General features: G+C 43.0%; 1 protein-coding gene across 1 annotated transcript in view; it reads left to right on the top strand.

Annotated features, from left to right (window-relative positions):
• The first annotated feature begins 1153 nt into the window (after positions 1 to 1153).
• afg1lb (AFG1 like ATPase b) overlaps positions 1154 to 15432 on the top strand; it is a 29195-nt gene continuing 14916 nt past the window's right edge. Inside the window, exons 1-7 of the mRNA XM_084083472.1 lie at positions 1154 to 1270; positions 2531 to 2838; positions 5666 to 5723; positions 6489 to 6590; positions 6909 to 7036; positions 11676 to 11775; positions 14511 to 14569. Of these exons, the coding sequence (XP_083939598.1) occupies positions 1156 to 1270; positions 2531 to 2838; positions 5666 to 5723; positions 6489 to 6590; positions 6909 to 7036; positions 11676 to 11775; positions 14511 to 14569 (870 nt within the window). The 5' untranslated portion in view covers positions 1154 to 1155. The remainder of the gene's footprint in view (positions 1271 to 2530; positions 2839 to 5665; positions 5724 to 6488; positions 6591 to 6908; positions 7037 to 11675; positions 11776 to 14510; positions 14570 to 15432) is intronic.

Below are 15432 nucleotides of genomic sequence, written 5' to 3'. Positions count from 1 at the left end.
ACTGAACATTATCAAAACTTCCTTTGGGAAGCACAAATTGTATGGGGCATACACTTGACAGGTGGTGTGATTAATTACCAAGTCGTTATTATTGCGTATTACAACAACGCACCTGTCAATAGCCCTAGAATGTCTAGCCCTAGAATGTCTGTCATCTTACATATGTAAGATGACAGACATTCTAGGGCTAATGTTCAGTCCTGCACTAATTTCTGCCCCCTCGCCCGGAGAGAATGTAGTTAGTTCGTGTGCATCTTGTGGAAAAGTGGAGATATTTTACTAAACACACGTTTTCTGCCAGACATTTTGTTTGACTTGGTTCCACAGATAAATATTGTGAAAGTAGCAGATCAGAAAATAGCAGCTCACAATGCCTGGCGTTGTTGTGAGCTTGTAGATTGGCTATTTTCACAGTTTTTGCCTCTTTCTTATATTATTTGTCAATTTGGCCAATGTTTGACATGTTTTTGATGCAGTAAAAAAAAGCTCTTAAAAGTCCTTAAATTGTCACTTCACTGTCATCTGGACAGTGAAGGGACCCAGGTCCTAGGTATGATTCCATTTGTAAACTCTCGGAGACCGTGGTTGTTTTTTCAGGGGACCAGAGGACCAGTAGCCTCGGAAACCCGCTCCGGGTGCCTGGGTTTGGATCCGCCCTTCGAGACCATGGATTGCTCTCGTTCTCTCAGTCTAGAGGACCAGTGACAGAAAGAATCATTTAAAAATGCCAATAAAACACTCATCTGAAGGTCTACGTGGATTGATGATTAACCAATAGCCATTAAACGTGAAAAAACCTATACATTGTAGAACGCATTTCAATTTGGAAAATAACTGTGTTTTGTTTGCAAACCAGTTGAGAGAGGCGCATTCGTTTATGATTGGTTCAAATTTGGACTGTTGAAAATATAGACCAATCAGATTCTAATGCGCTGTTTTTACTGCAGCAATAATGAATGTGGACCTAAACGAAGCCTATTCAAGAACCTTGATCAATGACTTGTTTAACAAAATGATTTGATTGCACAATTATACTGGGAGTTACTACTCGAAAGCGACAATTTGCAAGTGCTGCTATACATAAATGTAATTGTGATTATGAATGCATTGTTTCTCTCAGGTGAATCAATAAAGTTGTATTATTTTTGAAACAACATGGCGGCTTACGCGTCGCCCTCGGCGACTAGAACTTTGATGAAGTGCTTAATGAAATACACCCTTATGAGGCCAAAAAAAATGCGTTGTCTACGTTCCTGTTACACCGCGAAAGGTGAGCTTTTCTTGGTTTTGTTCGGAATCTTAAATTGTTCACGTCATTCATTGTTGGTTTGTTGCAGGCTGTTATGTAGCCCTGAAACATGACTGTTACATCATGACAGTCATGACGAAACTTCAACCTGGTTTGTGCATTTTCTCTATTTAGAGCCCGTACATCTACATAAACGTTCAGATTTCAAATATAAAGTGCTTATCCCATGGCCACGGATGTTACAATTCACTTCGGGTGGCTATAAGTACCCGTATCTTCCGTATTGTTCGTATTGTTCAAAACATATTTTAGTCCGATCGGCGGCCATTTTCTCATAATTATAATGTATCAAAGTGCAATACACCTCCCAACCGATAAGGTCGGGAGGTGTAAGGCGTATTTGAAAGCATTATGTAGAACATTGCCACCGATCGGATTAAAAGGCTATTTTATTGAACAATATGTAAGATACGGGTACTTATGTGGGCCGGAGTAGAATTGTAACATCCGTGGCCATGGGGAAAGCACTTTATATTTGAAATCTGAACGTTAATGTAGATGTACGGGTTGTAAATGGAGAAAATGCAAAACAAAGGTTGAAGTTCAGCCATGACGGTCGTGACGGACGAGCGTCGTGTGATCAATGGCTAGCTATTATGCAGCGTGCGTGGCTTTCATGCACTGCAGCACTTCTGGCATTTCTGGTCACAATTTCGAAGTTTTGGCTTCCCTTACTATTGACAATGATTCAGTGGTCGTCACAAGTGTCCGTACAAGGACAAATGTGTCCGTGGCAAAGACTTCAGACTCGTCCTTGTCCGTGCAAATGTTACGTTTTTACATAACATTATAATGTTCTTATTTTGATCATAAGACCCAATTACTGAATATCAGTCTCTAGGGTTTCTTCAGAATATATATGACACTGATTTACTATGACACTATGGCATATAGGAGTCCATTGGTACAGACTTTCTAGACTTTTCAAGGACCCCCATAACTCTTGAGTGTGTACAATGGAACCAAACACACTCTCAGAGTTACAGACCACCTTCAAGGAACCCCGAAGATCCCTTGACCACTGTACAGTATAATTAGGGCTAGCTCTTTATGTGTTTCTATTTGGTAATATTATTGTCTGCTCATTTGTATTTCCGTGGCAAAAATATAAATTTAACAAAAATGTCCACCACAAGCCAGCATGGTGATGACCCCGTCTGCATTTATTTGATTTATATATGTTTGATGATAGCTAAACTAATGGTGATTTGTGGTGTCTAGGTTACTCCTCGAGCACAAGCGATGCATCTACTACATACTTCGTGAGAAAGACACACTCAAATGTTAGCACCTCTAGTAAAATGATTGGACACTATGACGACCTCACTCAGAGCGGCTCCCTGGTGGAAGATCCTCAGCAACGAGATGTCCTACACCAGTTCAGTCAACTGCAGGGGACACTAAAAAGCTACTCCAACAGTATATACTTGAAGCCACCTACGCCAAAGGTAGAACCAAAGGGTGATAAAAGTAAACTTCATAAAGGAAAGGAGGAGCCCAGGTCCAGCAAAACTGAAAATGAAGAAAAGGTATGCCATAACACACAAACTATTCATCTCTTTTAACTAATTAAGTGGTTTATTTTGCATTTCTTAAGGGTCAGGAGCCTTTAGTAGCTTATTGTGCCTTCAATTTATTTTAGTGTGAACATGCACCTCTTAACTAAGTGCATGTTAAATGCTGTGGCTCATTATGGGTATGTTGTTAGGAAGGGTTTGTTGAACCCCACATTGCAGGTAATTTCAGTGGGCTTTCCTGTCTGCAGTGACTGCACGAGGGACTGCACAGTGTGCAACATCTCTCTCGCTAAACATGATGCACACAACCTTCCTGTTGAATAGGAAGTAAACACTTAAAGTTAGTGTAACTGTAAAAACAAGAAAAAAGTATCGCATTCAAAACTGCCAGCTGGAGCTCTGAATGAGACTGCTTTCATTCAGGCCCACCATTTCCCTCTCTTTGATGATGGTGTATCATTGGGGCTATACGCTGGTTCAGTGCCTCGTTTATAACAGGGAGAGGGATATAGGTGTCGTTCCACTGTGCTTTGCGTCTGTAATCAAAAATAGACAGGTTGTGTTTATGCATGGCTTCACTTTTACACTTAACAGAGTGGCATCTGAACCTCTGTCATAGAGCCCCTTCGCCATTTAACAGAATGGGAGTACAGTACACTTTAGCAAACCCATGGCACTGTAATGCATGTATTACTTATAGTGGGCATGGGGCTCAGGTCAAAGGGAGGGTAGGGGTCTGGGAAGTGTATTGTGTGTGTGTGTGCGTGTGGGTTTTGGGACAGTGTTGGGGGGCTGTTGTTTTTAGGTCAGGGGAGCTGACTGTCTGGTGGTGGGAGTTTGTGGATTGTCTGGCACACACACGGTGTTCGGGAGAGATTTTGGAAGGCAGCAGGACAGACCTCCCGCTGAGCTTGTCCCAGCAGCCCTCTCACTCTCACCGGTCCTATGCGGTAATGAGGGGATCCCCATTGTCCGGAACATTCTCGTCTTTTTTTGCTTTTGATTCCGGACTCCGCCAAATCGACACCAGCACCCCCGCTCCTCTTCAACCTGTCTCATACACACACACACACACACACACACACACACACACACACACACACACACACACACACACACACACACACACACACACACACACACACACACACACACACACACACACACACACACACACACACACACACACACACACACACACACACACACACACACACACACACACACACACACACACACACACACACACTCTCTGACTGGCTGGGGCTCTTATGCAATTATTCTGGTTTGAATCAGGTCATAACACTGTCCTCTCAGTGTCTGTTCTCCCTGTGAAAGTGCCGCCATTGTCCTCCACTAACTGACCAAGTCTGTGAGGAGAGCACACTTGACTTAATATTGACCCAATGTGGCGTGGTTTTGCGGGTGGTCGAGTAACAATGAGCCATTGTTTGGGAAGATCCACCCAATTCAAGTGAGCCTCGCTTCATGGATTTCTCCTGTATAGGTCTCAAACTGATCAGTTTTATCAGTTGGCCTACTGTAACTGAGGAGACAGTCATCATCATTAACCTTTCTTATAAGGGATATGAGTGGAGCTAGATCTCGTGGAAAAAGGCCATAGTGGCCAACACGGCATATGAACTTTCTACCCGTCTTCCAGTCTTTTACCTTCTACCAGGTGAGATGAAAGCTGGGTAGCTCTGCTAGACAGACTGCCTGGAGCTCATTGGTTGAACTGCCTAAGGGGACAACGTTGTCCTTCTGCACTCTGCCGTGGCAACATGGCTGCCAGCCACTGTAGCTGTTGAGCCCACCATAGGAGAGGGTATCTTGGGAAGTCGGAGAGAAGTCACACACTGGTATGCCAAAGCAGACAGTTGAGAGTTGTTTTCTCCTCCATAGTTCCCTCTAGCACCAGACAGGACAGCCACATGATGGAGGAGGTTATACCAGTTTCGGGGGTGGGGGTTAGAAAGAGGTCTAGGATCATAGGATGGCATTTTTTACCATAGTTCATGAATCATTGTCTAGAGTCAAGTGTTGCATGGAAGTGAAAGAGGACAAGTCGGAAATATTCATATTTATATATTTATAAATGGATTTAATTTAGAAATGATCACATTTTGCTGGGTTATAAAGATGGGAAAATGATTGTCCCTTGATTAAAAGTTGGATAACGTCAAGTAGCCGAGACCTACTTTTACCACATTTGGCTTTGCTATGAAATTCTCAATACGTCTCGGAGCCTGGTCACATGGAAAACAGTGTTTTTTGAAGCTTGGCCCTTTTGATGATAGGAGGCAGGCAGCACAATGACTTCCAGCAGCACCTCAATGGAACAGCACCGTATCACAATTAGCAGTGCTAAACAGGCTCTGTGGAGAAGTCCACTCCACCTCGTATAGAGCCTCATCCAGTCCTCCCCGTTTTGTCTGACAAATCCCCCCATTGTTCCTCTGATGATGCTTTTCTTTCGTGGGAACCCTGGCTTGTCTTGTTGATTAGATCCCCTTTGTCTTCCTCCCCTGCAGTGGGCTAGTCTGGAGAATGTGAAACCTCACACTGTAGTGGTGGCTTAATGCCTTGACATACTGTTTACTAAACGACGATTCAATCTTATATGGTAATGAATTTGATACAGTTTTATGTTGAACACAGCCTATAGTGTCCTATGTGATTTAATAGAAGAGTAATGTATGCTCAATGTTCATTGATAAGATCTGAACTGTTCCTTTCACATTGTTTAGGGACTACCATTCTTGTTTTCAATGATTGTGTATAATGACAGGACTTATGAAAATTAAATGCTGTATTTGTTCTCCTTTTTTCCCTACAGGAGGAGCCCCCTCCTCCACCTCCTCCACCCAAGGGATTCTATATCTGTGGAGATGTTGGTATGTATATGCTACTACATAAAGACATGATGTTTACAGTGTAGCTATCACCACTGCATTGTCTATTGTGTTGTGTGCGAGAATCAACTGCTTTTGGACCTTGAGTCTGTATAGCACAGAAGATGCAGTGGCGTACACACTATTTCTTCCTAAAAGATAATCTGCCCTCATTGCAGAGGACAACAGGAATTGATTTTCAAGCAATGTTCAAGCAAAATCCCATAGTTCTGATGTGAAAAGATCATATTCAGTACTGTGTGGGAAAAATACCCTATGGCTTCTGTGTATTTCTGTTGTTTTGATGTCAAACGCACCGTTTTGTGTCATCGGGAGTATGCGTCGCGTCATTTCGTACCATCGGTCCTAGGCCAGGCATACACTTAACACATTTTGTTTATTATATGATCTCATCAACAACAGAACATTGGGATTTAGTTTAAAGGATTTAGGGGGCGCCAGTGGCTCAGGAGGTGAAGCCGCCGCTTGGGTTCCAAGTTCGATCCCGGTCTCCCCCTGTGTTGGTGTCAAAGGAGCAGGTTGCTGCCTTGCAAGGTTGCATCCTCTGCCGTCTGTGTGAATGGGTGAATGTAATGCACATTGTAAAACGCTTTAGATAAAGGTGCTTTATAAATGCACCATTTACCATTAAAACATTTTGGCAAAGTTTCCCTTTAAGTTACAGTAATAAGTAGTAGTAACCAGTAAAAATTAGTAGTAACCAGTTCTAATGGTTTTCTTTGTTGTTTTCATTTCTGGCACTCTCAGGCACAGGAAAGACCATGCTAATGGATATGTTTTACTCTCATGTGGAAAATGGCAACAAAAAGAGGGTCCATTTCAACGGCTTCATGTTGGACATCCATAAAAGTTAGTATGCAATCTACTCCTTCTGCATCAAACCGAACTAACTAACTGGGTTGGCATGACTTAGTGGAAGTTGCAGAACCGATGTAACCGGTGCATTGTGTTGCATTTGTACACTCTCCGAGTCACAAATGGATAAATTAACACTGAGAATTTTTACTGTGTATATTTACCTCTCTGTTTGTCCTGAAGCAGTGCCACTAATTGTCTGCCATTATGCACATATGTAAAATTACTGCTTTAGTGTGTATTGTGGGGGGCTTCGGGTTGCCGATGCAGGTGTTCTTTAAGATTTTCCTGACGTTTGTGTACCGTTTAAAGGGATCCATCAGAGGAAACAAAGCCTGCCTAAACGAAGGCTAGGGGAAATGGTCACCTATGACCCCATATCGCCAGTTGCCATGGAGATAAGCAATGAAACCTGCCTCTTGTGTTTTGACGAGTTTCAGGTGAGTGTGTGTGTGTGAGAGAGAGAGAGAGAGAGAGAGAGAGAGAGAGACTCTCTTCAAGCAGGTGCATGCAAACTACCCTGTAGCTGCAATAAGAATAAGTATTATGACATTTGTTAAGGCCATATCAGTGTCTTATATATCAGTTGCAAAAAATACCATAAATTAATGATACAGTGATAATGTTTCTGATGCCTTTAGTGTTGCCATAAACATACTGTTACCTGACCTGTGAGGGAAATATTGACCATGGATCTTATACATTCCACATGCAGTATTATTAACCTCCATTCACCATCATGTCTCTGTTGTCTCCAGATGAACTTGAACCCATGAAACAGGTCTGGGGCCACCTAGTGGCTAGTGTAAATGTAGCAGCTATGTTGGGTGACAAGATTAGGAACACAGAGACATTACAGTGTATGAAATGTGTGACATGTTACATACATCTCTGAGGTTTAACCTGTACCACTTATATCCTGTGTATTTGAGCAAGCTATGCCCACTGGCGAGTATTACCAGTTACCCATTCCCACGCTACTCATAGTCAAGTTAGTTGATTCTTGAGTCCTCGTGGCTAAGTCAAACAGACTATTCTCTCACTGGAAACAAAAGCAGGAGTACTGCAGAATGCTTTATTAGCGCAGTATTCAGTCAGGGACGGATTAACCCCCACACGGGCCCCTGGGCCGGCAATGTTTTAGGCCCCCCCCTAAAAAAATATGTTTTGGAATTATTTTTCTTTTAAATCTTTTTTTTTTGGTGGGGGGGGGGGGGGGGGGGGGGCTAGTGAAAGTTACAGGTATGGTGTGTATGATATGAAATCCTTAATCATATTCCATCATATATGGAAGGGCCCCACAAGGCCTTGGAGCCCAGGAGCCCTTGAAGGGCACCGGGAGCTCTTGTCAGGGCCTCAAACCCAACGAGAATCACTGCTGTAAATACAGAGGAGGGGCCCACACATTTGATATTTGATTAACCTATACATTTCAATTTAGTGGGCGGCCCAATGGCTAATACAGCCCTGCAGCCAGTAGTGGTGCTGCTTGCAAACAATGATCTTGGAGTGAGTCAGTCATTCAGTGCAACAGTGACAGACATAATATGCTCATGTCTTTGCCATTTATGTTTGTAATATGCTATAGTCCTTCAGAGTCATACTGCTCATAGATATCATTATCTATGAGCTAATACTAGCAGGTCAGAGGTCACTGAAGGTGCGGTTATTCTCTCTAACCATTATGGCTGCAAGCATCAAGAGCTGCTCCTTTCATCCCTGTCTTTCACATTTTAAACTACGGTTCAATTCTCATTGATTCGTTTTGTTAAGCATTGCCTGTTTTGTTGTTTTTTAACTGTTGCAACTGCCTGAGAATATGGGGGTGGGGGAAAACACGTGTGTGTGTGTGTGGTGTTTGTGGTGCATAAACAAGAGGTTGGGAGGTTGTAAGATAGGGGAGGCAGGCGTAGAGGGGAGGGGTTGTGTGGAGTCTATACCAATCAGTATCCTCCTCCACTCAGCCATGCAAATGATGCTCTGGGTATCAGTCGCACTCTCTTGGTTCCTTAAGTTGAGTGGAGCTAGAAAGCGACTGGCAACGGCGGCGGGTCAGATGGATCTTATCCTCTTAAATGCTAATGACATTTCTCCATTCTCTTCATTAGCGCTGTGCCATTATCAGTAATTTGTAGCCCCCTTCCGTCCTTTTGTGCCCCCCCCCCCCAGTTCGCTTAATGAATGCTCACCATTGAGAGGTCCAAGATGGAAAGATGGAAAAGGGTGGGGGGTGCAGACGGAAAACGAGAAGAAGGGTGAGAAGAAAGCGCTTCAGCGACATTGTCTCAGGGTTCCAGTCACTGTGGGCCCTGTGAAATTGCTCATAGGTTGTGTACATAAAGAGGTGTAGGATCAAAGAGGCTTAATTTGGCACCCGTGCGCCTCGCAGCAAACTGACGCCCGCCAGAGTAATTGGATGCTCATTTAAATATCGCCATTGACAGGCGGAGATCACGCCGTTATTTTTGTGTTCCGTAAGTGTAGTACATTAGCCCCCCCCCAACCTTTCTCATTCTCAGGTACCTATTCTCTTTACACTCCCCCCGCCGCAACCCCTCCTGCTGCTGCTCATTCAGCAATCAATATGAAGCCCTTGTGAGTATGCCCACGTTGAGGGCACATTAATAAACAAATCCAGGTTGTATAAAAGGTCATTTTTAAATGATTCTTTTGAAATGAAAATAAAATCCTGTGGTTAGAGGAAAGGGGAGCTCATTCAGTGGAACATAGAGACTTGGCTTTCTGTTGGTTCTCATTACGCAGACACGTACAGTACCTGGACATACTCATTTGATGCCCCGAGCCACCTCTCCTTAGTGAAATCAAGGCTTCCACACAAATGTTAATAGAGCATTGACAAGGGCAGCGAGGCTAATATGCAAAAGCAGAGGACTCTCCAGTGTATCAAAAGCAGCATATGTTGTGGGTATGGCCCCCAGAAGTGCCTGTTTTACACAGGAAGGTAGGTAAGAGGGGGTAAGAGCAGGGGGCGGAACACCCAACGACTGGAAATCATTCCTTTTCTTTAAGACAGGACGTCTTTGATCCTTCCATCCATGTGAGACACTTAAAGAAAAGGAAAGCTCATCAAAAAATGTTATCTGAGCTGTCATTTCAAAATGATCTACTTTTTTGTCTTCGGCCTGGCGGATACTGTCCATCCGTGTGTTTGTCCGTGTCTGTTCGTCCTTGTGTGTCTGTCTGTCTGTCCGTCCGTCCGTCTGTGTACAGCTAATCTCCGGCACCGTTGGACAGATCGGTGGTGAAACTGTGCACACACACTCCCTGGAGGCCAGAGCAGAACCTGACCCACATTTTTCACATCGGCCTGTTATAGCCAAACTATTTTTTTTTTATATTTCTCCTACAGATTTTGTCCAAGCTTCACGCAGATAATATATACTTGGTACATATTATCTCTATAGTCATGTGATCAAGACGGATCTGTCAGATTTGTCTTATTACATCCTGATTGGTCTAAGGTTGGTATCTAAAGGAGTGGTCCATTTTGAACAAAATCCGATTGCCGTGAAACTTCACATTGGCCTTCACATTGACCACCAGGAGGCTGTTTTTAACAAAATTATTATTTTGCCCAAATATCACACAAATCGGTACACTATCTCATTTTTGTTGTAGTTGATATTTCAGCACAGGTACCCTCCCTCCTTCAGTAGTTCGCAGTACACAGTAGAGAGAGACAGAAAGTGACACGCAGCAAAGGTCATCGGGAATCGAACCTGCGACTCGCATTATAGATGTGGTATGCACCTTAACCGCTAGGCCGGTCCACATTATCTCTATAGTCATGTCATCAACACGTGCCAGTCCGATTTTTCATATTTCATCCTGATTGGCTAAGATTGACTCCTACTACCTGGCCTGGCAGAGACCTGTGCTCCAAGGAGCACATTTTTCTAGTTTTATATACTTTTTGGAAATGTGTCACTGAACTATCAAACAAAAAAGAAGAACAACAAAAAACACAATTGAATCTTTATCAGAGTATAGGGTCTTTAAATAATGGACCTCTGATTTGGCATGAGTACTGTTAGGTGTCCATTCTTTCAGTTTGTGTGTGTCTCTTTTGGAAGAAAATTAAATGAATAAATTCTGTCACTGAATTGGATATTTCTATATTAAATAAGAGAAAAGGCACATTGTGTTTATAATGCTGTCCTTTCTGAATACGTTTCAATGACAAATGTGTCGGTTTCTCATTTCAAGGTGGTCAGTTCTCATCAGTCAGTCATGACACTGAATCAGTGCTTGACACAGCACATAATAATGTAGGCGCTCAGTTGAATGTAGCGTGTAGTTCAGGGTAACATGCTTTCTATACTCAACAGAGAGAGGAGAGTAAATGAAAGGATAAGAACAAACGCGAGTGCCCTGGATTGCTAATAGAAGTAGTGAACCTCTTCATTTCACTACCAACGTCCTAGCTTCAGTGTTTTCATAGAACCCGGTTTATTGTGCAGTCATGGAAATGCTATGTGTGTGTGTTGGGTAGCAGACAGTTGATTATTGTCAGTGTATTATAACTTCATGGGCTCTGCTTAGTTTAGAGACAACACACGCACACACACACACACACGCACACGCACACGCACACGCACACGCACACACACAGTTCAATTTCATCAGTCTCTACCTTTATATGGCCAGCTGGGCTACAGGCTTTGTCTGCCATTGTGACCTCTGTTTGAATTCATATCGCTCCATTTTCATTATTCTTTTCTCTTGTGCTCTCGCTCGCTCACCCTCTGTTCAGTTTGATTAGCTCAGCCTCGCTGCCTTTCCTCGACTACTTGTCCTCGGCAGAAAGCCGCTTCGTGACCATTTGCAGTCATCTAGAGTGGATTATGCGTGTTTGTGTGTGTGTGGCCATGACCAAACAGAAAGAGTAGAATGAGCACACCTGAATGACACTAATCAACATGGACTGGAGTGATGATTCTTTTCTGGCAAGGTTTGACCTGTGGAAACATACTCGCAACGCACGCACACACAGACAAAAAAATAGACATGAATTGCAAATTAATTAATTTCTCTTCTCGTCTGCTACTGTTTGGTCAGGTGACAGACATTGCTGATGCCATGATTCTGAAGCAGCTATTTGAGACGCTATTGAAGACGGGGGTAGTGGTGGTGGCCACATCCAACCGACCGCCTGATGGTACGTACAGTATGACCTGTGTGGAGTGGCCTGTGCTGTGTGCATATCCTGTGTGCTTATTTTCTATGCATATCAACTATCTTTGTCCTAACATTACTGCAGATAGAATTCCACTGCTTGGGCACCAGGAGACATGAGGAGGGACACTGTCTTGCACGCTGAGTCTGTATTTTTCGTATCCGTTTATCTGTCATCCGATAAAAATCAGTACACACAGAAAGCTTGCACACTGAGTCCGATGTGAATTATTCAATTCACTGTGAAAATTTCGCAGAACGAAAAAAAAAAATGGAGTCATCAAGCAGTGAAGGTGATTTTGTGGTCCTCTTAAATAAAAAAGGAAACATTAGGTCCTTCCAATACTGAGATCACATAAAGAGCAAGGAGAGGTCCACTTGCTGGGCAGCATTGCTATCAATACTGGAGCCACATATTACAAAAAGAAGACCACCAATTTCCACTGCCCAATTGATACTGAACAGCGGCAGGCAGTAGTTACACACGCACACGCACACATAACTGCACTTACACATTTTTCAAGAGTTTAATAGAACCAAATGGACCTGTGACTTAAGGCTTCAGTTGGTTCCATCTTGTACCCTCTGAAGAGTTAGATTACCACTCAGGATTTACAGTGAAGTACCGCAGGAGCTAGGTGGAGACAACAGAATAAGGGACTGCAAGGTGCAGAGATTTATGCATGATGATTTGGCGACAACGACGATGCTCTTACGCTCTCATCTATCTCAGTCATTCTCTTTCCGGGCCACACACTCGCTCTCCATCTCTCCCTCTCTCTCCCTCCCTCCCCCTACTCCTCTGTTCCACGGCGAACGTTGGTATCTTGAAACATTGAGTGGGCCCGGGGTGGATGGCGGCAAGATGGCTCTCGCAGACAAAGACCAGCTTCACTGACATTTAGCCGCTATTAAGAACAAAGCGACAAACCGTGCAAACTTGATAGAGAGCCTGCTTGCTTCTAATTACACGGTTAATGGAACGCTAAAAGCCTTAAGAGACAACAGGACATGAAAGGCACACATATTCTATTTTTAATGATTTGTGTGTACACAGCGCTATCAAAAGGCCCTTGGTGTGGGTTGAGTGATTTTTGAGTTTTGTCTTGCACTGCTAAAGTAGCAGTTTTGATGTGGCTTTCAGTATATTGGTGTTCATAGATACTGATTAAATTGAAGAGTATAAGGGTGTCGGTGTGTGTGCATGAGGGTGGTCTAGGAGCAGAAGGCTCACCATTCACTTCAATTAACTGTTTTGAAACCTATACTATGTAATGTTTTAAGAAAAAATACAAGTGTTATCAATCTAAATCACACGGGGGATTAAAACCGTACAAGATCACCCCACTAGATGTTGTACATTTAATGCACTGAGCTTCAGTGGTCTGGTACGACCAGTGGCACAGTTATCAAAACGGTTACTTCTCATGACGTTGGGCAGCTAAGTATGAACGCTCTCCCATGCTGCTTTAAGGGCTTAATAGAGTTATCCTTCATCATACTGTGAATTTAGTTGTAGAGGTATAGGTGACATGGCATGCATCCTTAAAGTAAGCTGCAAGTGATATTTTCTTGTTAAAATAAGTGTTAAATAGCTCTATATTCCGATATATAGAATATCTATCGGAATATGTTTGTTCAGTGACGGGGGTCTCCCTGTGTTTCCAGTAAACACAAAATAAGGTCAGGTCGGGATAGCAGTTGTATCCAATTAGGAGAGAGAACTCATACAGGTTACAAGATATGAAATTGGAATTGATGAAATAAAACAAAAATATGAGCAGACATAATTGTAACTGGATAAACTGGATCAAAATTGAAGCTGATACATGATCTATGTGGGGCTCTCTTAACTGATTGGATACAATTGGTATCCCGAACTGAAATGTATTTTTTGTTTATTGAAAAGCTTTAGAGGAGTGGGGAGACCCCTGTTATTGAACTCTATACTCGTTGCTATACTATAGCAACGATTAGAATCAGAATATAGAGCTTAAACCTTTTCCTTTTTTTTTTTTTTTTACAAAAACATCAGTTATACTCTGTTTTTTCCTTACCAGAATGTAGTTTTGTGCAAACAATTATTTTAAGTCTTAGAACATTTTTATGTCAATGATGAGATTGTACAAGCAGTAGCAAAAAAATAGACCGTGTGCTACTTACAACAATTGTCTCCCAAACAGGAACAATTCAGCACACTATAGCAATTTTCCCCAGAAGTATGATTCCTTTGTTAGATCCTATACTGTGGTAAGCACCCCCCAAACCTTTAACAACCACTCGTTTGCATTTGCAGCTGTAAACAGTTTAAGCCTCAGTGTATGTGTGCGTCTGCCCATGTGTTTGTGTGTCTACCTCTGCACGTGAATCCCTATCTGTTTTATCTATCAGGGATGCTACTTCAGATGTAATTTGTTCCAGCCGAGCTAATTGAAACCTCCATTCAGAAAGCCCCTACGGACATTGTCCGCGCTGAAAAGGCGTCGGTCTTTTCTCCTGCCACCATTGTTTGGGAATGTAATGAATTTTATGTTGCCGCCGCTTGCCGGTAGAGAAATCCATTTTTCCTCCCCTGGTCCCGGACCCTTTTGTGCTGCCTTCCCCACCCATCCTTCAGCTCGTCAATAGCCACTTTATCTGCCAATCTGTGGCGGGAGAATGACATTATTAGGAGGCTAAACAGCAGTGCTAATACAGGCGCTCCCCTCTCTGTTTCAGATCTGTACAAAAACGGACTTCAGAGGGACATCTTCATGCCTTTCATCGATGTGCTGAAGGTAGAGACAAAGTCACCCCCCCCTGTTAATTTATTCATCTGTTTATTACCCACTTGCACACATGCATACGCAAGCACACAACCACACACACACACACACACACACACACCGCTGTTACTCTGTGTTTCTGTCCTTTTCAAATATGCCTCCATCTCGCTCCCGGTTTGATAGTACCTGGACAAGCATGTTCTTTGATCATGCCAGTGCACACAGTGAAAGACTCTGAGAAACAGAGAGAGAGATGAAAAGTGAGTGAGAGAGCACTGTGTAAATGCAAGAGAGACAGGTGAGCAAGTTAAGCGACTGAACTAGCCTAATTGCATTTCAAAAGTTTGTGTGTGTGGGGGGATGAAAGCAGAGGAGTGGAGGTATAGGTTAGTGCTGCTGGCAAGAAACGACTTTGCAAAAGCAGACGGGAGTATTGTCAGTATGCAGCAGAAATGATTATTGATGGGTTTGGAGTGATTATTTACATAAATAATTTTTAGTTGTCATGCATTTTGCAAAAGAGGACCGTCGCTCTCACAGGGTCTCACAAGGTTTAGCCCATTGACAACTCAATATAATTGCACCATTATTTGTTGTAAAAATTAAGTAGCGATAGTTAGATAGATAGATAGATAGATTCCCCAGTGGCTCATCGTGTAAGAGCACATAGCATAACGCTATAGTGCTTCATGCACTCCTAAATAGAGATAGGGTGGGAAAGTCCAAAACATGTGGGGGAGATTAGCTGGTCCTAGATACGCGCTAGTTGGCTTTTAGACCAGTGGACTCCGTGAACTACTTTGACTCCATGACGTGCACAAATAGATATGTGGACTGCCAAATCTGTGTTGGCCAGTAACGCGTTACCAAGTAAT

This window comes from Gymnoscopelus microlampas (genome assembly GCF_963454915.1).
Source record: "Gymnoscopelus microlampas genome assembly, chromosome: 16".
In the NCBI taxonomy this organism is placed as follows: domain Eukaryota; kingdom Metazoa; phylum Chordata; class Actinopteri; order Myctophiformes; family Myctophidae; genus Gymnoscopelus; species Gymnoscopelus microlampas.
Note: the sequence above shows the minus strand (reverse complement) of the source record. Positions and strands in the feature narration are given on the sequence as shown.